The sequence below is a fragment of the Octopus sinensis genome, linkage group LG13 (genome assembly GCF_006345805.1).
Source record: "Octopus sinensis linkage group LG13, ASM634580v1, whole genome shotgun sequence".
Lineage (NCBI taxonomy): Eukaryota > Metazoa > Mollusca > Cephalopoda > Octopoda > Octopodidae > Octopus > Octopus sinensis.
In genome coordinates, this window is record NC_043009.1 from 69,251,412 (window position 1) to 69,274,180 (window position 22,769).

Here is a 22,769-nt window from a genome sequence, read left to right on the forward strand (position 1 = left end):
ATATGCATTTGAAAGGTGTCTGTTAAAACTTTTGTTGAAAACACACTGCATTTTCCCAAAAGTTATGAGGGAAAGGCTCGAATCTTGTGAATTTTACGAGGTTCTGGTCGCCTTCTGGCAAGAGATTTTCTCCACAAATTTCTTAATAATTCTTATATATGCCATTGAAAGGTGTCTGTTAAAACTTTTGTTGAAAACAACTGCATTTTCCCAAAAGTTATGAGGGAAAGGCTCGAATCTTGTGAATTTTACGAGGTTCTGGTCGCCTTCTGGCAAGAGATTTTCTCCACAAATTCTCTTATATCTTATGTATGCCATTTGAAAGGTGTCTGTTAAAACTTTTGTTGAAAACAAACTGCATTTTCCCAAAAGTTATGAGGGAAAGGCTCGAATCTTGTGAATTTTACGAGGTTCTGGTCGCCTCTGGCAAGAGATTTTCCCACAAATTTCTTAATAATTCTTATATATGCCATTTGAAAGGCGTCTGTTAAAACTTTTGTTGAAAACAAACTGCATTTTCCCAAAAGTATGAGGGAAAGGCTCGAATCTTGTGAATTTTACGAGGTTCTGGTCGCCTTCTGGCAAGAGATTTTCTCCACAATTTCTTAATAATTCTTATATATGCCCTTTGAAAGGTGTCTGTTAAAACTTTTGTTGAAAACAAACTGACTGCATTTTCCCAAAAGTTATGAGGGAAGGCTCGAATCTTGTGAATTTTACGAGGTCTTGGTCGCCTTCTTCTGGCAAGAGATTTTCTCCACAAATTTCTTAATAATTCTTATATATGCCATTTGAAAGGTGTCTGTTAAAACTTTTGTTGAAAACAACTGCATTTTCCAAAAGTTATGAGGGAAAGGCTCGAATCTTGTGAATTTTAACGAGGTTCTGGTCGCCTTCTGGCAAGAGATTTTCTCCACAAATTCTTAATAATTCTTATATATGCCATTTGAAAGGTGTCGTTTAAAACTTTTGTTGAAAACAAACTGCATTTTCCCAAAAGTTAGAGGGAGGCTCGAATCTTTTGAATTTTACGAGGTTCTGGTCGCCTTCTGCAAGAGATTTTCTCCACAAATTTCTTAATAATTCTTATGTATGCCATTTGAAAGGTGTCTGTTAAAACTTTTGTTGAAAACAAACTGCATTTTCCCAAAAGTTATGAGGGAAAGGCTCGAATCTTGTGAATTTTACGAGGTTCTGGTCGCCTTCTGGCAAGAGATTTTCTCCACAAATTCTTAATAATTCTTATATATGCCATTTGAAAGGTGTCTGTTAAAACTTTTGTTGAAAACAAACTGCATTTTCCCAAAAGTTATGAGGGAAAGGCTCGAATCTTGTGAATTTTACGAGGTTCTGGTCGCCTTCTGGCAAGAGATTTTCTCCACAAATTTCTTAATAATTCTTATATATGCCATTTGAAAGGTGTCTGTTAAAACTTTTGTTGAAAACAAACTGCATTTTCCCAAAAGTTATGAGGGAAAGGCTCGAATCTTGTGAATTTTACGAGGTTCTGGTCGCCTTCTGGCAAGAGATTTTTCTCCACAAATTTCTTAATAATTCTTATATATGCATTTGAAAGGTGTCTGTTAAAACTTTTGTTGAAAACAAACTGCATTTTCCCAAAAGTTATGAGGAAAGGCTCGAATCTTGTGAATTTTACGAGGTTCTGGTCGCCTTCTGGCAAGAGATTTTCTCCACAAATTTCTTAATAATTCTTATGTATGCCATTTGAAAGGTGTCTGTTAAAACTTTTGTTGAAAACAAACTGCATTTTCCCAAAAGTTATGAGGGAAAGGCTCGAATCTTGTGAATTTTACGAGGTTCTGGTCGCCTTCTGGCAAGAGATTTTCTCCACAAATTTCTTAATAATTCTTATATATGCCATTTGAAAGGTGTCTGTTAAAACTTTTGTTGAAAACAAACTGCATTTTCCCAAAAGTTATGAGGGAAAGGCTCGAATCTTGTGAATTTTACGAGGTTCTGGTCGCCTTCTGGCAAGAGATTTTCTCCACAAATTTCTTAATAATTCTTATGTATGCCATTTGAAAGGTGTCTGTTAAAACTTTTGTTGAAAACAAACTGCATTTTCCCAAAAGTTATGAGGGAAAGGCTCGAATCTTGTGAATTTTACGAGGTTCTGGTCGCCTTCTGGCAAGAGATTTTCTCCACAAATTTCTAATAATTCTTATGTATGCCATTTGAAAGGTGTCTGTTAAAACTTTTGTGTGAAAACAAACTGCATTTTCCCAAAAGTTATGAGGGAAAGGCTCGAATCTTGTGAATTTTACGAGGTTCTGGTCGCCTTCTGGCAAGAGATTTTCTCCACAAATTTCTTAATAATTCTTATGTATGCCATTTGAAAGGTGTCTGTTAAAACTTTTGTTGAAAACAAACTGCATTTTCCCAAAAGTTATGAGGGAAAGGCTCGAATCTTGTGAATTTTACGAGGTTCTGGTCGCCTTCTGGCAAGAGATTTTCTCCACAAATTTCTTAATAATTCTTATGTATGCCATTTGAAAGGTGTGTTAAAACTTTTGTTGAAAACAACTGCATTTTCCCAAAAGTTATGAGGGAAAGGCTCGAATCTTGTGAATTTTACGAGGTTCTGGTCGCCTTCTGGCAAAGATTTTCTCCACAAATTTCTTAATTCTATATCTATATTGCCATTTGAAAGGTGTCTGTTAAAACTTTTGTTGAAAACAAACTGCATTTTCCCAAAAGTTATGAGGGAAAGGCTCGAATCTTGTGAATTTTACGAGGTTCTGGTCGCCTTCTGGCAAGAGATTTTCTCCACAAATTTCTTAATAATTCTTATGTATGCCATTTGAAAGGTGTCTGTTAAAACTTTTGTTGAAAACAAACTGCATTTTCCCAAAAGTTATGACGGAAACGCTCGGATCTTGTGAATTTCCAGAAATCATCTCCCCACCCTTTTCGGAAAAGACTGTCCCCATAAACTTCTAGGTAATCTGAATGTATGTCAAAAGAAATGCATTTCTATTAAATTTCACTAAAGAAAAACCAAATTTTCCTTAAAGATACGAGGGAAACGCTCAGATCTTGTGAATTTCCAGAAATCTTCTCCCCACCCTTTTTGGAAAAGACTGTCCCCATTAACTTCTAGGTAATCTGAATGTATGTCAAAAGAAATGCATTTCTATTAAATTTCATTAAAGAAAAACCAAATTTTCCTTAAAGATACGAGGGAAATGCTCGGATCTTGTGAATTTCCAGAAATCTTCTCCCCACCCTTTTTGGAAAAGACTGTCCCCATAAACTTCTAGGTAATCTGAATGTATGTCAAAAGAAATGCATTTCTATTAAATTTCATTAAAGAAAAACCAAATTTTCCTTAAAGATACGAGGGAAATGCTCGGATCTTGTGAATTTCCAGAAATCTTCTCCCCACCCTGTTTGGAAAAGACTGTCCCCATTAACTTCTAGGTAATCTGAATGTATGTCAAAAGAAATGCATTTCTATTAAATTTCATTAAAGAAAAACCAAATTTTCCTTAAAGATACGAGGGAAATGCTCGGATCTTGTGAATTTCTAGATATCATCTCCCCACCCCTTTTGGAAAAGACTGTCCCCATAAACTTCTAGGTAATCTGAATGTATGTCAAAAGAAATGCATTTCTATTAAATTTCACTAAAGAAAAACCAAATTTTCCTTAAAGATACCAGGGAAATTCTCGGATCTTGTGAATTTCCAGAAATCATCTCCCCACCCTTTTTGGAAAAGACTGTCCCCATAAACTTCTAGGTAATCTGAATGTATGTCAAAAGAAATGCATTTCTATTAAATTTCATTAAAGAAAAACCAAATTTTCCTTAAAGATACGAGGGAAATGCTCGGATCTTGTGAATTTCCAGAAATCATCTCCCCACCCTTTTTGGAAAAGACTGTCCCCATAAACTTCTAGGTAATCTGAATGTATGTCAAAAGAAATGCATTTCTATTAAATTTCACTAAAGAAAAACCAAATTTTCCTTAAAGATACGAGGGAAACGCTCGGATCTTGTGAATTTCCAGAAATAATCTCCCCACCCTTTTTGGAAAAGACTGTCCCCATAAACTTCTAGGTAATCTGAATGTATGTCAAAAGAAATGCATTTCTATTAAATTTCACTAAAGAAAAACCAAATTTTCCTTAAAGATACGAGGGAAACGCTCGGATCTTGGGAATTTCCAGAAATCCTCTCCCCACCCTTTTTGGAAAAGACTGTCCCCATAAACTTCTAGGTAATCTGAATGTATGTCAAAAGGAATGCATTTCTATTAAATTTCATTAAAGAAAACCCCAATTTTCCTTAAAGATACGAGGGAAACGCTCAGATCTTGTGAATTTCCAGAAATCCTCTCCCCACCCTTTTTGGAAAAGACTGTCCCCATAAACTTCTAGGTAATCTGAATGTATGTCAAAAGAAATGCATTTCTATTAAATTTCACTAAAGAAAACCCCAATTTTCCTTAAAGATACGAGGGAAACGCTCGGATCTTGTGAATTTCCAGAAATCCTCTCCCCACCCTTTTTGGAAAAGACTGTCCCCATAAACTTCTAGGTAATCTGAATGTATGTCAAAAGAAATGCATTTCTATTAAATTTCACTAAAGAAAAACCAAATTTTCCTTAAAGATACGAGGGAAACACTCGGATCTTGTGAATTTCCAGAAATCCTCTCCCCACCCTTTTTGGAAAAGACTGTCCCCATAAACTTCTAGGTAATCTGAATGTATGTCAAAAGAAATGCATTTCTATTAAATTTCACTAAAGAAAACCCCAATTTTCCTTAAAGATACGAGGGAAACGCTCGGATCTTGTGAATTTCCAGAAATCCTCTCCCCACCCTTTTTGGAAAAGACTGTCCCCATAAACTTCTAGGTAATCTGAATGTATGTCAAAAGAAACGCATTCCTATCAAGAACTAACCAACAGATTTCATTCAAATTTTACACATGTCTTACTTAGGGTCCATGCTGTGTTATGGACCAAAGAAATTTGCAACATCTTGCCTAATGCGAGCCAAGAGCAATCTCTTATCTCTTACACTATTTCGGTGTTACATGTCTATATACATATATATATGTATGTGTGTGCATACATATATATATATATATAATATATATATATATGTATGTATATATATATATGTGCATACATATATGTATGTATATATATATAGTGCATACATATATGTATGTATATATATATATGTGCATACATATATGTATGTATATATGTATATATATATATATATATATCATACATACATATATGTATGCACATATATATATATACATACATATATACATCATATATGTATGCACATATATATATATACATACATATATACATACATATATGTATGCACATATATATATATATATACATACATATATATATATACATATATATATATATATATATATATATATATATATATATATGTATGTATATATACATGTATCATCATCATCATTTAGCGTCCGCTTTCCATGCTAGCATAGGTTGGACGGTTCAACTGGGGTCTGTGAAGCCAGAAGGCTGCATCACGCCCAGTCTGATCTGGCAGTGTTTCTGCGGCTGGATGCCCTTCCTAACGGCAACCACTCCATGAGTGTAGTGGGTGCTTTTTACGTGCCACCCGCACAGGTGCCAGGCGGCGCTGGCAAACGGCCACGGACGGATGGTGCTTTTCACGTGCCACCGGCACGGCGGCCTGGCGCGGCTGGCAACGGCCACGATCGGATAGTGCATTTTACGTGCCACCGGCACGGGGGCCAGGCGAAGCTGGCAATGGCCACGAATGGATGGTGCTTTTACGAGGCTGGCAACATGTATATATGTATACATATATATATATATATATTACAGGGTGAACACATGGTATAAAACCGACAAATATCAAGTAGTGATGTTTGTAGACGCCACTTCCCATGAAGAACTAGCCCATAGATTTAGAAAACCTCTGAAGGAGACCAAACTCAACATTAAGATTGTTGAAAAGCCAGGGAACTCCGTGAGATCACAACCATGTGGGACAACGTACCCCTTTGAGAATACCATATGCATGGCGTGTAGGTTTAGCCTTGGCATTAACTGTAGCACTAGAAATATAGTTTACACCATGAGATGCATAGAAGGCACTTGTAAAGACCTGAACATCTAGGAGCATTGCGGAATGATTAAATGAGCATCTGAGACAATATAATGGCAAAAAACAGTTCTCCATACTCCACCAACATGGAGGCAACCTGGGTTAACTTGACATCCACATCTTATCCAGGCACCCAAAAGACAAAACCCTCAGACAAATATGGGAGTATGTCCTTATAAATGAAACTTCCCCAATACTAAATAGGAAATATACATAGTAGATGTCATACCCACAGTTTACACAGGTAGAGTAGAATAGTTAGTGGGCTGTTATGTAGATAGATGTATGTATGTATGTGTACATGCACATGTATGCAATCATATGGATATGAAAATAAACAAATCAACATGCAGACGGATAGGTAGATAGGTTATATGAACAGACAAGCACACATACGCAAATGGAGACTGAAACACATGACCATATATGCATACACTCTTTACTTCACACAAGGACACATACGGAGACATGTGTCCACATCATCATCATCATTGTTCGAACGTGGTCGAGACAATGGAATTTACTATGCTACGCCAGACACATGGAGATACACATCCATGCATACAAACACAGTACATAGTTTCAAAACACACTCAGACATGCACACACAAGGAGTCAGGTGCATACATAGAGAAACACACACACACACATACATAAAAAACACACTAACATGGACATGCAAGCACATGAATATGCAGAATACATACATACAGATGCAAACACATACATACATACATATGCATACACACATATACGTACACACACATAGATGTGCACAAACAAAAAGGAACGCAGTGTAAATAACGAACAGAGTCAAGACTATTGAAAAGATTGCAAGACGAAACGAAAAGTTTAGAAAAATGAAAATAAGAAATAAATGGAAATTTTACAGGTGAGTGTGTTACATAATAAGGCACAAAAAGAAAATGACTCTCTCCAGACACAACAGAATATGCTTCAACACACGAACTCATATAAAGAATCTTGCAAACCAAATCCAAAAACGAAATATCTTTATATATATATAAAACTGAGAATGTCTGTCTGTCTGTGTGTTTCCCTAAAACTTGAGAACTACACAACCAATTTCATTCAAATTTTACACATGCCTTACTTAGGGTCCATGTAGTTTCATGGACAAAAAAAAATGTTCAACCTCTTGCCTAGAGCGAGCCCATAGCAATATCATATCTTCTCCACTATTTCAGTATTACATGTTAAAAGTAAAACAAAAATATTTCTCTATTTTATGTCAGATGCTTTCACTTTAACAATAAAAATAATAATAACAATTGAATTATATGTAGTAAGTAATAATTAAAATCAAGCTAAAGTATAATATAACCGTAACATAACAAAAGTAAAAATAGCAATTGGTATAAAATTGCATCAATGATTTGAATTTGAATAAGTGGTTTCACATGAATGGGAATAAATTAAAAATAAAATTAGCGTGCAGAAATGGAATAGTCCAGATGGATAATAAAAAATTAAATTAAAGAAAAGACTATTGTCTATAAAGTATATAATGTAGAGAAAGAAGAAGAGCTAACAATTCCAGTCTGTTATATATTTTGTGTATTGTTATCACTAGCGATATCAAGATATAACTTTGTATTTTGCATTTTATGTGTAGATTTATATATATAAATGTACATGTAATATGTACACATATATATACACATTATACATGCACTAGCACTATGACCCGGCAACGACGGGTCTTTAATGCTAGTATATATATATAAGAATTTTTTGCGTAATACGATAAAAAAACCAAGGGTATATAGATATTAGAGCATTTATAGATAGGTCTTACAGCTGTTTCTAGGATATTAATTAATAATATCCCTTCATCGGAGACGGTGTGAGAGGATGGTTAAGTCATAGATAGTTTAGATGTGATACAAAATAGAGAGTGAGGTGGAGGAAAGAAAATAGATGTAAGATATGTATGGGTATTATTATTTAATTGGATGCCACGCATCCATTTCCAATTAAGTACATATATATGTGTGTGTGTGTATATATATATATGTATATATATATATATGTATGTATATATATATGTATATATACATATACGTGTATATATATATTTACATATATGTGTGTATATATGCATGTATATGTATATATACATATATATGTATATTTACATATATGTGTGTATATATACATATATATGTGTATATATATCTATATACATATATATGTATATATATATATGTGTATATATATATGTAGGTGTGTTTATATATATATATATATGCGTGTGTATCTATGTTTGTACCCTCCACCATCGCTTGACAACCGATGTTGCTGTGTTTACGTCCCTGTAACTTAGCCATTTGGCACAACACACCGATAGAATAAGTGCTAGGCTTACAAAGAATAAGTCCTGGGGGCAATTTCTTCGACTAAAGGCGGTGCTCCAGCGTGGCTGCAGTCACATGACCAAAACAAGTAAAACAATAAAGAAACTATGCTGTTGTAATCCTGAGCAATGAGTACAGATGAAATAACAGCTGACCATCCACACTGTCCAATATCATTTAACCCTGTTGGCTGTCTGAAAGACCTTCAACAAATAATTGCAGGTAGGGACACTGGTTTTCATTATGCAATCACAATGTATTTTAACCAAATATATTCAAGGCTTATAAGTCAATATCATGCGACACCTGTGTTGCCATTAATTCACTTTTCAAAGTTGTCTCTACAGATATTCTTTAGTAACTGTAGGGATGACTTCAAAAAATGCTTTGACTAGTAGGATTTCCTGATTTCTAAGTAGATTAAAGAAAAATTTTCATATGTGTGGTAAGTAGCTGGTTCTGGGTTCAGTCCCACTGCGTGGCACCTTGGGCAAGTGTCTTCTAAACTAGCCTCGGGCCGACCAAAGCCTTCTGAGTCGATTTGGTAGATGGAAACTGAAAGAAGCCCATTATATATGTGTATATGTTTGTGCGTCTGTGTTTGTCCCCCGAACATCACTTGACAACTGATGCTGGTGTGTTTACATCCCCGTAACTTAGCGGTTTGGCAAAAGAGACTGATAGAAGAAGTACTGGGCTTACAAAGTCCTGGGGGTCGATTTGCTTGACTAAAAGGTGGTGCTCCAGCATGGCTGCAGTCAAATGACTGTCAGTTGACTAAATGTCTTTCTTTTTTGTTTTTTTATAACTTATCTCCAAAAGCAGAAATCACAAAGTATAAAACATTTTCTCTTTAGTTTTCCAATATTTTCCCCCTAGAAAAAGGTTTACTAACAAAGTAACTGTGAAAGAAGCTGCTTCCAAATTGTGCTTCAGGAACCACAGCAAGATTTTACAAGGAAAATCTTACAGGATTAACAGTTCACATGGAAGAATGTACAGCTTTTCATGGAAACAACAGAAATACAAATTTTGGAGAACATTTGTGCAAAGGTTTGAAATAATGTCCATTCAAAATTGAGACAAATAATATTTAATATAAAACACAGTCAATACATCATAAACTTTGAAGAAAATGGTAAAAATCAAATTAGAAAATGCGCAACTTTCATCATACATAGATCAAGTTAATGAATTCTATGCATAATTTAGAGTTGAGATTAGTAAAAGACTTGATTGGATGTTCCAAATATAAAAGAAGGGAAGAATGATATAAGAGCAAACAAGCTTTATTTAGATTTCAAATCGCTATGAATATCCACAAAGATTGGTGCAGCCAGAACTCTGGAATTTGAGATTTACACTTGAAATGACAAAATGCATGAGATAATGTGGTCCACCACATTGTAGCACTGACAAAGGCCATAAAAACATAGTTTTATACATTTGTGCTTAGTCAACTGATTTACCAGTTGTCACAGTGATATTTCTTTGGTATGAACACGTTTATGGACAGTTACAGCAGTACTTTTGGAGAATGCTTTACCACAGATATCACAACGATAGGGTTTCTCTCCTGTATGAATACGTTTATGTCCCTTCAAGATGTAACTTTGATTAAATGCTTTACCACAGATATCACAATGAAATGGTTTCTCTCCGGTATGAGTGCGCTTGTGGGTAGTTAATTGATAATTTCGAGGGAATGACTTACCACAGATATCACATTGATATGGTCTCTCTCCTGTATGAACATGTTTGTGAGCAATTAACTCAGCATTACGAGAGAATGATTTGTCACAGATATCACAGTGATAGGGCTTTTCTCCTGTATGAATACGTTTGTGTTTAATTAACTGGTTATTTTGATTGAATGATTTACCACAGATATCACAATGATATGGTTTTTCTCCAGTATGAATGCGTTTGTGATCAGTTAGGTTCGTACTTTTAGCGAATGATTTACTACACATATCACATTGATAAGGTTTCTCTCCTGTGTGAATACGTTTGTGTGTGGTTAAAATATCTTTACGAGTGAATGAGTGACCACAGATATCACATTCATATGGTTTCTCTCCTGTATGGACACGTTTGTGAATAGTTAACTCACCAGTTCGAGAGAATGCTTTACCACAGATATCACAGTGATATGGCTTCTCTCCCGTATGAATACGTATATGAGTTGTAAGATGACCTTTTGTAGTCAATGACTTTTCACAAATATCACACTGATACAAAGACCTTCCTGAATTTTTTGCCATTTCGTAAGGACAAAAAACAACCTTTGTCTTCAAAAAATTATAGATATTGATGATGCTTCAGATCAAAAGTAATTTTTTCATACCAGTTTCATCAAGGACCTGAAATAATAGAGAAACAGAATAAGATATAAAGAATAATTAAACTGTAGAGAATCACCAAAAATTCACATTTTTATGGTGATAAATTTTAGAATACAACTGAACTTATCCAGCGTATCACAACATGATTTCATACATAACAGAGCAGAAATAAACATCTAATAGAGATACATATCATACCACAGAAAAGAAATGTCTACTTGTCTTGATTGTTGGAAGCAAGGCTCACTACCAAGCGAAAAACATCATTTGTTTCTAGTTTTGCATAAACCCATCTCTGACCAACAAACAATATTACCTTACTGGGAAACCTATGAGGATTGGTGACAGAAAGGGTTTGTAAAAAATCTGCCCAATGAATAATGTCTATACAAGCATGGGAAGGTGAACATTAAAACGAAGACATACTACAGCAGATAATTACATACACGTATCATTATCAGTTTTTTATGTCAGCTTTTCCATGTCATCAAAGTTTTACAACAATGTTCTTCCTGATAGAAACCCCTTTTGGTCATCCCTTATAATATGCAAGGATACTGTGTACATCTTCTACATTATAATACATTAATTAACATACACAATCATCATCCTTTAATCGGTTAATGTCCACTTTTCATGCTGGCATGGGTTTGATGGTTTCACAGGAGCTGGGCATGAAGAAGACTACACCTAACTTCTGCATCTGTTTTGGTTTGATTTTTACGGCCGGATGCCCTTCCTAACACCCAACCACCCCGCAGAGTGGACTGAGCTCTTTTAACATGGCACAAACACAGGCAAGATGGTTTTGGCATGGTTTTTACAGCCAGATGCCTTCCAAATGCCAACCACTCTACAGTGTAGACTGGATGCATTTTATGTGGCACCAGCACTGGCAGGGTCACCAAGTAACTTGCAAGACAAAGATCCTTTGAGAGGGGAGGGGATGATGAAAGGTCAGAATGTGACATAGAGACAGGAGAGGTGTGTGACTGCAGAGGAAGAACATGGTTACCTTGCCAAAGAAAGAGAGAGAGCGTGAGGACAGAAACAGGTATTCTGCTGTAGAGGGAAGAGCAAGAGAAGGGAGAGAGAGTGGAAGACAATGAGAGTGCAAGAGAGAGATGGTGGCAAGGTGCTAGAGCATACTCACAAAGAGAGATTAGAATATAAATGGGATGGTAGAGTAAAAGAAGAGAGAGATAAATGGTGGGAAGTGTCAGAGCATACCCTGAAGCCATAATATCAGTTGCAGGGTATTGCAAAAAAAGCATGAGTGGGGAGTAGAGACTTCACATAGATGCACAGTATAGAGGTGGGGAATGCAGTGACTGGTGAAAACCTGGGTACATAAAAGGGATAGGGGACTACAGGTGAGGACAGGATTGAGGAGTGAGATATAAGCATAGGGCATAAAAGAGGAAATGTGAGGAAGAGATGTAGTTTGGTTTGTTGGGGTAGGGTGAGGGAAAAGTTTTATTGTTACATGTGGGTAGAACACACAGCACTTCTAGAACTCAGATTTGCTGACGTGAGTGCATCTTGTCAAGGACCTCATATCGCCAGATATCTGGGTCTGTTGTCATTTCCTCCGTAGCTTTGTGAAAGCCATGTACAGAGGTGCTGTCAGCAAAGTGAGAGTTAATAAAGAGTATAGCTATGAATTCAGTGAGAACGTGGGATTGCATCAAGACTCAGTCTCCTCAAATCCATTTTGTCCATTATAGTCCTTCAAGCCATTACACAGTTCAAGACCGCCAGCTCGTGTGAACTCACATTAAAATTGTTCACAGACTTCTTATTGCAGAATCTGAAGTAGAATTAGAAAAGAAATTCCATGGATAGATGCAAAGCTTTGAATGGAGAAACCTCCAGCTGAATTTGGCGAAAATCAAAGTATTAGTAAATATAAAGAAGTTAAGACAGTGCTCGAATCAGGAAAATAACCATACTCGATATATAGAAAAGGAGTAGGTAGGAATTGCATTCGGTGTATTACAAGGGTCAGGGTGGATATAAAAAACGAAATGAAATACCGAAAAGGGCACAGTTTCGAAATAGCAATCAGCACTTCATCGGGAAGGAAAAGGACAAGCAATTAGGGACGAAGATAGATACTACTTAAATACAGAAGTCCCGACGCATCTACGTAACCCTAAAACTAACCCTAAGCCCCCTAACGAGTGTGCACTGTAAAAACATATCGATACATAAGATGCATCGGGTCCTTTGTGTTTAATAAGTAGAGTCCGAAAATATCAGAGAAAAAAATAAAACATGAAATTTTAGGATAAATCTTTTCATTATTATTATTATTATTATTATATCGTAAATCAAAGAATTGGGGGATTTTTCGTTTAGTATTCTTGTGTTGTGCTCTTTGCCTTCTCGAAAAGGTATTCCGAAAACCTGTTTTCAAATATCTAATATAGTTTAAGCACGATAAATACTCACTTCTACTTCTTTTCTTCACGTATCGTTGACCCAGTCGATTAAACTGGAGAAGAAGATCTTCCGTGGATCGAATCGTTCTGGTTGATTGCTCGACGAAAGAAGATAAATCAGAGACTTATTGCTAACCACAGTTTCGTAGCCATTCCGATAACGGTACGATTTAACCAGCGCTGTTAACCCTTCTAGACATAGCGGCTGGATTTCCCTTAAAGCACACCGTTCAGTCTTGAACCAAAGGAATATATTCCAATTTCAGCATACTTACTGCCGAAGTTAGTGTGCTAAATAAAAGACTATATTCAATAATGTATTGGGTTGGGACAAAAGTTCGTAATGCTTTTTCAGTTGATTGTGTCTAAACAAATGATTTCGTTTCCCTCATGTCCGAAGCATATATCATACATATTTTCGGAAAAGTGACATTTCAGCACGTCTTTCTTTCCGATTAATTTGGGGATCGTTTACGTCTCCTGTTTTTACATTCAAAATGAAATTGATGGAAAATGCGGTACATTTTCGTCATTTGATGCTCTGTTATATCTGCATAGGAAAAAAGATGTATGCAGTTTATGGCGTTGGTGCTTTGTCAGGCAGCAAGTTAACAAATATGTTGGCAGACAGGAACCACTCCTGGTGCAGGTATGGTCATGTATCCTGTGACAACTCCCTGTCCAAAATCATCCTTCAAAGCAAAGTTGAGGAAAGGTGAAAGAAAGGCATAAAAAATTCTGGCTTGACAACATTGAGGACTGGATAGGTCACAACCCTGTGATACTGTTACACATGAAAGAGAACAGTGTTCAGCAGCAACGGGTGACTGTAAAAGTGTCCAGAGTGGTACCCCAATGACTGGCTGCACCAGTTCAAGAGAACTTAGTGATGCCATTCGTCAAGGCACAGTTGAGGTAGGGTGAAAGAGGTTTACACTTAGTCTCACTTGCACATTGACATTACACACCCACTGGAGCATGCAAGATTCGATTTTTTTTTTTTTTTCTCATTGGCATCTCAAGTTTTCTGCACATGTTAAGAGAATTCAGTGATACCATATTTGTAAGTGGTTAGCTCTGTTTGGGAGTGAAAAGTTTGATCTGATAAACAATGAACATTCTAGCATGATTACAGTCCAAATGACCAGGATGTAACACTCATCAAAAATCTTTCTGGTCACAAGACACGAGGCATTGCAGATATTCTCCACACATCCCATGTGAGTTTTATACAGCAATAAAAAATACTTGGATGCTCAATTTACTGTGAAGTTTGGGGGTCCTCATAATTTAAGGAAACATCTTTTAATGGACCCCACTTCCCTCTCTGATTCTCAGCTGAAACACAACAAATTCAGCTCCTTTTTGAAAAGAATGATTGCAAATAATGAAATATGGATTGTTTACGACAATGTGGAATGTAAGAGATTTTGGAGGAAATAAAGTGAACTACTTTTGATCACTCCAAAGTTTGATTAGAATCGGCAGAATGTGATGCTCTGAGTCTTGGAAGGGCATTGCATATTACAAGCTCCTTCAGCAAAATGGGACATTAAATTCAGACAGTTTTTGTTTTCAATTAGAATGACTAAAGGAGGAATCAATGTAAAACATCCAGAATTTGCCAATCTGAAGGAATCATCTTCCTTCAGAAGAATGTTAAACAGAAATTGATATAGCTTGACTGTGATATCCTACCACAGCTACTGTACTCAGCTGACTTTGCACCTTCAGATTGCCATTTATTTTTGATTCCTGCTAAATCCTCTTAAAGCAAAGAACTACAATTCTTTGGAAGACTATAAAAACCACTTAGACTAGATCATGATTCAGAAAGATGTCAAGTTCTGGGAAGATGGCATCATAAAACTGCTTCAAAGATATAGAACACCTCATAAAAGATTATATTTTCATGGCTGGAAAAAAACTGATATTGTCTGCTCAATAGGGTTGACCTGGGGTGGGGGAACTAATGAATAATTGTTTCTGATTTGACAGAGGTCAGCAGGTCTGGGAGGAGTGGCTTAGCCAACACCTCCATCTACAATACCTACAGGTACAATATTTTACCAACCCTTGATGGATGAAAGACAAAGTTGACCTTAGTGGAATTTGAACTCAGAAAGAGCCTAGAAAAATACTGCAAAATATTTCTTCTGATTCTACCAGTCTATAATGGAGCTAATAAATAATGACAGTGTTTCTAAACAGAGAATTATGCTACTGTCCACCATTTTGTAGCTTAACATGTGTAGGGTTACACAATCTGAAAGTATAGCTGTGGTCGGTTCGTATGAAAACGTCATCCAAACAAACAATACCTCAGAACAGTATGTTTGTTTTATTGTGTGAGGAGAGTCATTCTCTTTTTGTTTGTGCACGTGTGTGTGTATGCACATACCCGTATGTATGTGTGTATGCCTGTATGTCTATATTACCCATGTACCCAATATATATATACATATACACACATATATATATATTGGGTACATGGGTAATATAGACATACAGGCACACATATATATATATACATATACATACATATATATATATATATATATACATATATATACGAGCAAAAGGCCCCCTGTCCAATGGACAGTGCTGAGTTGTCAAACATTTCTCTTCCTAGATCATTTGTTTCTTTTTCTTAGAAGCTCTCTGGAGAGGGACTAATGTAGTGACTTCATTTGGCCATAGAGTAGATTCGAACCGGAATTGGCAAATTTCCCCTATCACTTCAACAGCATTTTTCTCAGAGAAAAATGGAAATTGACAAGTGTTACATTCTACACATGATTTTACCAAGTCAATTGATGTGTTTTCCATTTGACTTTTAATCTTTTGTATGCCATGATCAGTTGAAATGAGAATCGACCTACCTTAATTTATCCATTGTCTCTATTATATATCCATCTTTCCAGCTAGTCTGCATCGTCATAAATACTAGAATTCCATAAGGAAGAGTGAGTTGGTGAGAAGAGACGACCAAAGACAGATCAGAGGATGAGGGGAAAACAATCGGCTTCTATGATACATACAACTTCCCTCTCCTCTCTCTCTCTTTCACAAACTCACATTCCCTTGTCTACAACATTGCTCTGTCTTTATCTTTTCCCTACTACTACAATGGCAAGAACACGTACACACTTGTATAAGGAAAAATTAATTTTCTTTACTTCGCATGCTTTCCAACTTAGATTATACATGCTTGTCTTCCTCTTCTTCGACACCAACTCCATTACATTTTGGTAACAACATCACTACAACTTGGTTTCCCAATGTAAAGATACAGCAACCGTTAAAATTGGTGACTCCGACATCTAACTCCGTTACAAATGGTGACCCCTGATTCTAACACTTACTGTTACATATATATTCTTTTCATTTTGTTGTTGCTCTGTGCCATGTTTCATCTTTCTAGAAAATTCCCTTGGAAAGTTTATGACCAACTTCATTAATTAGTAAAGCTTTATTTTTTTTTTTATTCTTTATTTTGGCCTGATTTCAGTTTTCTTAAAACAACTTCTTCAGATCGATTTTTAAATACTAGGTACTGAAATTTGTGTACCATTAGAAAAATAAAGGAGGGCATTGCCACCCAGCACCTCTTTTTGGCCACGTCATTATTCTTCAATATCCTGCTGGGTCTTTCCACTGCTCCCAGAGGGGTGGAGATCTCCTTGTTGTCTGGCTAGAAAATGTGCAACTTTCATCATACATTGATCAAGTCATTAAATTCTAAGGATTATTTATTGCTGAGATCTGTGCCACTCTTGGGTATTCCAAATAAAAAATGAGAGAATGGTTTAAGAGTAAACCAGTTCTATTTAGACTTCAAATTGTTAAGAATAATCACAAAGATTGATGCAGTCAGAACTTTGGAATTTGAGATCTACACTTGAAATGACAAAATGCTAAAGATTAAGTGGTCCTACACATCAGCATTGGCATCATCCTCATTTCACATCTATTTTCCCTGCTGGCATGCATCGGACATCACCAGATATAAAAACATTGACGATGTTGCTTCAAAGATTACTCCACCAAATTTGCTTTTATGAAAACTCTAAGACCACAGTGACACTTGCAAATGAACATTAAATTTCAGTATACAGTCAAGAAGGAACCACACCATAAATCAAATTCTAGATGTCACCAACAACAGAATTAGTCCATTGATGGAATAATTATAAAAAAATTAATCAAAACTCTATTTAAGAATACCTTGAAGAACGCACATAACATAAAGACTGAATATGCAATCCAGACATATAGCCATAAGATATATGCATATCCTATAATATCGGGTTACCAAATTCCCCTTTTCACATCTATTTTAACCTTAATTTTTTATCAATAATTTTAACTGAAGACCTGCCCAGGCTCCATGTCTGTTTTGGTTTGGTTTCTATGGTTGGATACCCTTCCTAACATCAACCACTTTACAGAGTGAGTCCCAATGTCCGTAGGTCCTTTCTCACCACTTAGTCCCACATCTTCCTAGATCTACTCCTTTCACATGTTTCTTCTACAATTAGAGATCGGTACCTCTTGATGCGACTGTCTTCATTCGTACGCATTACATGACCATACCAGTGCATTCTTCTCTTGCACACAACATCCGATGCCTTGTATAACCAGTTTTTCTCCCAAATCACTTACATTTGTCATATATGCACGTTGACATTACCAAAAATCAAATATCAAAAACACATAGAGAACCTGAGCATTGAACCTGGTACTTCTTGCATGCTGAGTGAGTGCTCTACCATCTGAGCTAATTCCCACAAATGCCATGCAGTCTGCTGAACTACCGATAAGGATGTTAATCTAAAAGAGCTATATCAGAATATGGTGAGTGCAGGATTTCGCATCCAAGGACCTGAATAGCATTTTTCAGCAAATTAGATATTTGGGAGTAAGCAATGTTGTGTTGGAGAAATATGCCATGATGCCAGTCAGGTCGTTTTAGCTGGATTGCCTTGCTGACCCAGACCGTGTCAGGATTCAGTCCTTTTTTTCCCTCTGCATCATATCGATGTAAACACACCCCTTTTCATTGCTGGTGACAATGCAGTAAAGAAATTCCAGTCTGTGTTCATGAGCAACCTGGCAGTGAGAAAGGAGCACTGGAGTTTGCCTCTTTTGTTCACAGTACGCATGGCATTCATGCACCAAGCCACCTTACCCATCAAGAGGCGACAGACAACAGTATCAGGAGACCATCCCATCAGCTTGGTCAATCCCCTGAGTGGATTGGCACGGATCCTCAAGGATGAGCTCATTCAATCAATTCTCATTTGAATTAAATATGTCGGCCAGAACACAAATGGCTTTTGTGGTTGGATTTCCCCCTCTTTGAAGGCTGGAAACTATTTCTGTGAAGTTCTTTCAGTAATGGTGTCTTTCCAGTACACAGCACAAATGTCTCAAACGGCTCTGCATCAGCTTCGGAGTCTTAATTGAATGCAAATAAAAGTAGATATTAAAAACATTTGGGGTTTTTTCTTTCTAATTAGCATTTCCTCATCATATGATGGAATACCAATTAAGATGATGGAACTGGCATTCCCTCATCATCTGAAATGAGATAGAATTTTGTTCAAACTTGGAAAATAATAAACGAAAATTGTACAGGAAGAAAAGAGCTACAAATAAACAAGAAAACATTATGATAAGAATATTTTTCATGTTAATTGAAAGGATACGGGAAAGAAAGGAACAAATTTATTCATCAGCTTAATAGTATAAGGAAATACTGTACTTTATTTGTTTCTTTTCCTTATTATTTAGGGCCACAATTGTTTATCAATGCAAACAATTAAGAGATTTTTTAGTCTCCCACCTCTCAGAATGAAGTTCTTTCTCTCATGTAAAAATACAGACATGAATAGCTAAATTATCAGATGGCGAGAAGGATTTAGCACAGATATTACAGTAATATGATTTTTCCCCATATGAAAACATTTATGCTTAGTTAATAGCTTACTGTATGAGAACGATTTACTACAGATAAATCAATGATACGGCTTCTCTCCTGTATGAATACGTTTATGAACAGTTACAGTAGCACTTTGGGAAAAAGATTTACCACAGATATCACAATGATATGGCTTTTCTCTGGTATGAACACGTTTGTGAACAGTTACAGCATTATGCTGAGAGAATGCTTTGCCACAGATATCACAATGATACGGTTTTTCTCCTGTATGAATGCGTAGATGGCTTACCAAGGAATTACGTATAGTAAACGATTTACCACAGATATCACAGTGATATGGCTTTTCTCCTGTATGAATGCGTTTGTGATCAGTCAACGAATGATTTGTGGACAATGCTTTTCCGCATGTATCACAATGATATAATTTTTCTCCAGTATGAATACGTATGTGATCAGCCAGGGTTTTACTTTGAGCAAATGATTTACCACAGACATCACAATGATACGGTTTTTCACCAGTATGAATAGTTTTATGTCTCCTTAAATCATTACTACGAATAAATGCTTTATTACAGACATCACAATGAAAGGGTTTTTCTCCGGTGTGAATACGTTTGTGACCAATAAAGGAAATATTGTGTAAGAATGCTTTACCACAAATATCACAATGAAATCGTTTTTCTCCATTATGAATGCGTTTGTGTCCAGCTAAGTTAGTACTTCGAGAAAACGATTTACCACAGATATCACAATGAAATGGTTTTTCTCCAGTATGAGTACGTTTATGTCCAGTCAAGGCACTATTTTGAAGGAATGATCTACCACAGATATCACACTGATATGGTTTTTCTCCTGTATGAATATATTTGTGAGCAGTTAACTCATCGTTTCGAGAGAATGATTTGTCACAGATATCACAGTGATAGGGCTTTTCTCCTGTATGAATACGCTTGTGTTTAATTAACTGATTGCTTTGATTAAATGATTTGCCACAGATATCACAATGATATGGTTTTTCTCCTGTATGAATGCGTTTGTGATCAGTTAGGTTCGTACTATTGGGGAATGATTTACTGCACATATCACACTGATACGGTTTCTCTCCTGTGTGAATACGTTTGTGTATAGTTAAAACATCATTACGAGTGAAGGATCTGCCACAGATATCACACTGATATGGTTTCTCTCCCGTATGAACACGTTTATGAATTGTTAAGTCACTATTTCGATAGAATGATTTCCCACAGATCTCACAGTGATATGGTTTCTCCCCTGTATGAAGACGTATATGAATAGTTAGATAATATTTTGAAGCAAACGACTTTTTACAGATATCACATTCATATGAAGGCTTTGCTAAGTTTTCCGCCATCTCTTCTGGAAAACAAGTCATTTAACTCATTAAACAATAACTTTTCTTCTCACACGATAATATATATATGTCTCTCGTTTTCCTTTCTAACAAATATTTCTTCTGTTATGTGTCCATCAACTGTGATCTATACTGCAAAGTCCTTTATAAATTTATCTACTTACAATGCCAGATTATATTGTATTCATTGCAGACAGTGAATTATGCAAGTGTTGCAAATACTCTCACCCAGAAGAAAACTTTCTCCATAATTCACAAGATTCATAAACAGTCATATTTGTTCTGCGTAACATTGTCCTTCAGTCATGAAAGAATGGTAAATATTGGTGATACTTCAGTTATAAAAAAAATTCTTTTATGCCAGCTTCAGTAAGGATCCTGAAATAGTAAGAAAAACAGTATAAGATACAGAGGATAATTAAACTGCATAAATTCATCTCGTTTCTATAACGACAAATTACCTGTATTTGTTCAACTCATGGCAGTCCAACCGTTCTTTGTTGGTTGCACTACATCGATCATCAGTAGGACATCACTCTTCATTTCCTCTTCCCATGGTATCAAAATATCCTCCCCTGTCCATCCGAGACCCTCTCTCTCGAACCCGTCTCTAGCCTCACTTTTCAAGGTGAGTTTGTCTTTGCAAAAGTACTCCACTGTCCATTGTTTGCTGTCAAATCAGCCCCTTATCTTCAATCTCTTTGAAGACAACCTGTTGCCCCTAAAACCTCCTTCCTCTGCTCCATACTCACAGCATGTGAATCTCCAAACGCAACTACTCTCTTGCCAACCGATCATGTCCCTTTCCACATCAGTATTGTCCAGTATCTCATTGATTACAATCACTCGCAGCTTCATCAATGCTCCTTGTACTCGCAGCTCAATTTCACTAAAACCCTTGCATCTAACCCTAACCCTACCATCCACTACACATGTTACTTTTTCCACTCCAGCTCTCAGCCATTTTTATGGTTACCAGGTTTGTTGTTGCAACCCATATTGACCGGGGCCTGCACTTCCCTTGCACCCGTCAGCAACCCTATTACAGGCAACAAAAGGTGTGTCTCTAATAGGGTGTTGGGGGGAGTTACAGGCACAGTAGTTCCCTTTTCCCTGTCTGCAAAAGCTTGCCATGTGCCTGGGCTGGTCATGTCCATAAGACATCACTTCAGGCTTCAGTTTCCAATACTCCGACCATGTGCAGACCCTGACACCTAAAGCTTTGTCCCTTAAAAGTCCATCTCACTATTTGCCACCTGCCTCTTCACCCTACTGGTGTCTGCTGCCACCGTTGCTGCAATACCGCATGCAGTGTTCTGTGTCAACACTTGCACTTTATCTACTAAGTCACCCATTGACACTATGTTAATGTCTGGCAGCTGCAGCAACCTCACTGAGATACGACCAGGGAACTCAGTCACAAAAGCCAGCTTCACAGGTAAACCCAGCTAGCTCTCTTAATCTCCTTATCTCACTCTCCCAAGTTTCCTATAGGCCTTAAAAGGATCCTTCCTTATACGCATCCTTCAATCTTCTTGACTTTCAGCTGATCTGCTTCATCCGTTGCGAGATACAAATTCAACACACTTCAAACTAGAATAAGACTAGTCATGTCATCTAGGTTCTGCACCTTTGCCACAAGCTTCAGTTTTTCTTTGTTTTGTTTTGGTTTTTTTACCCAGGTTACCACATTACCTCCACAGGAAAATGGTCTCCAAACGTTATTCTCATCCTGATAGTTATAGTGAGTGTTGGCAGCAGAAAGGAAGGAGAGGAAGAAAAAAAATATCCTCACTGCAGATAAAAAAACAAACCAGGATCTTTTCTGTCATTGTCAGTTTTCTATTTTTTTAAATTTTGTTCCAACCATTTTCAAATTTATTGTACGGATTTAGTGTGATATGCTAATTCTGAAAATGAAATTCATTTTGGCCATAAATTAATAAAAAGTTAATGGCTTTCAAATTTTGCATAATTTTAGCCAATTGAAAATCTAACAATTGGTACCTGTCTCCATAGTGACAAGCAAAACTAGTCTCCTTAAACTACCACGTGTATTTTCTGGACCTTTGTACTTCATTTTCAAAAAAGTGTCTTAGACTGAGTGCACTATTGAACAGGGGTCCACA

General features: G+C 36.5%; 2 protein-coding genes across 6 annotated transcripts in view; both read right to left on the minus strand.

Moving 5' to 3' along the window:
* LOC115218337 (zinc finger protein 271-like) overlaps positions 1-22,769 on the minus strand; it is a 38,354-nt gene that overhangs the window by 11,952 nt on the left and 3,633 nt on the right. The window contains exons 1-2 of one of the 2 annotated variants that reach the window (XM_036508523.1): positions 13,335-13,772; positions 10,028-10,898 (exon numbers count right to left, since the gene is read on the minus strand). In XM_036508523.1, coding sequence (XP_036364416.1) covers positions 10,028-10,799 — 772 coding nt within the window. In that variant the 5' untranslated portion in view covers positions 10,800-10,898; positions 13,335-13,772. Of the gene's footprint in view, positions 1-10,027; positions 10,899-13,334; positions 13,773-22,769 lie in introns of those variants that run through there. The other variant, XM_036508524.1, reaches the window with a different exon arrangement.
* LOC115218564 (zinc finger protein 62-like) overlaps positions 19,071-22,769 on the minus strand; it is a 28,731-nt gene continuing 25,032 nt past the window's right edge. For all 4 annotated transcript variants that reach the window (XM_036508519.1, XM_036508522.1, XM_036508520.1 and 1 more), the window contains exon 3: positions 19,071-20,254. In XM_036508519.1, the coding sequence (XP_036364412.1) occupies positions 19,345-20,254 (910 nt within the window). In that variant the 3' untranslated portion in view covers positions 19,071-19,344. The remainder of the gene's footprint in view (positions 20,255-22,769) is intronic.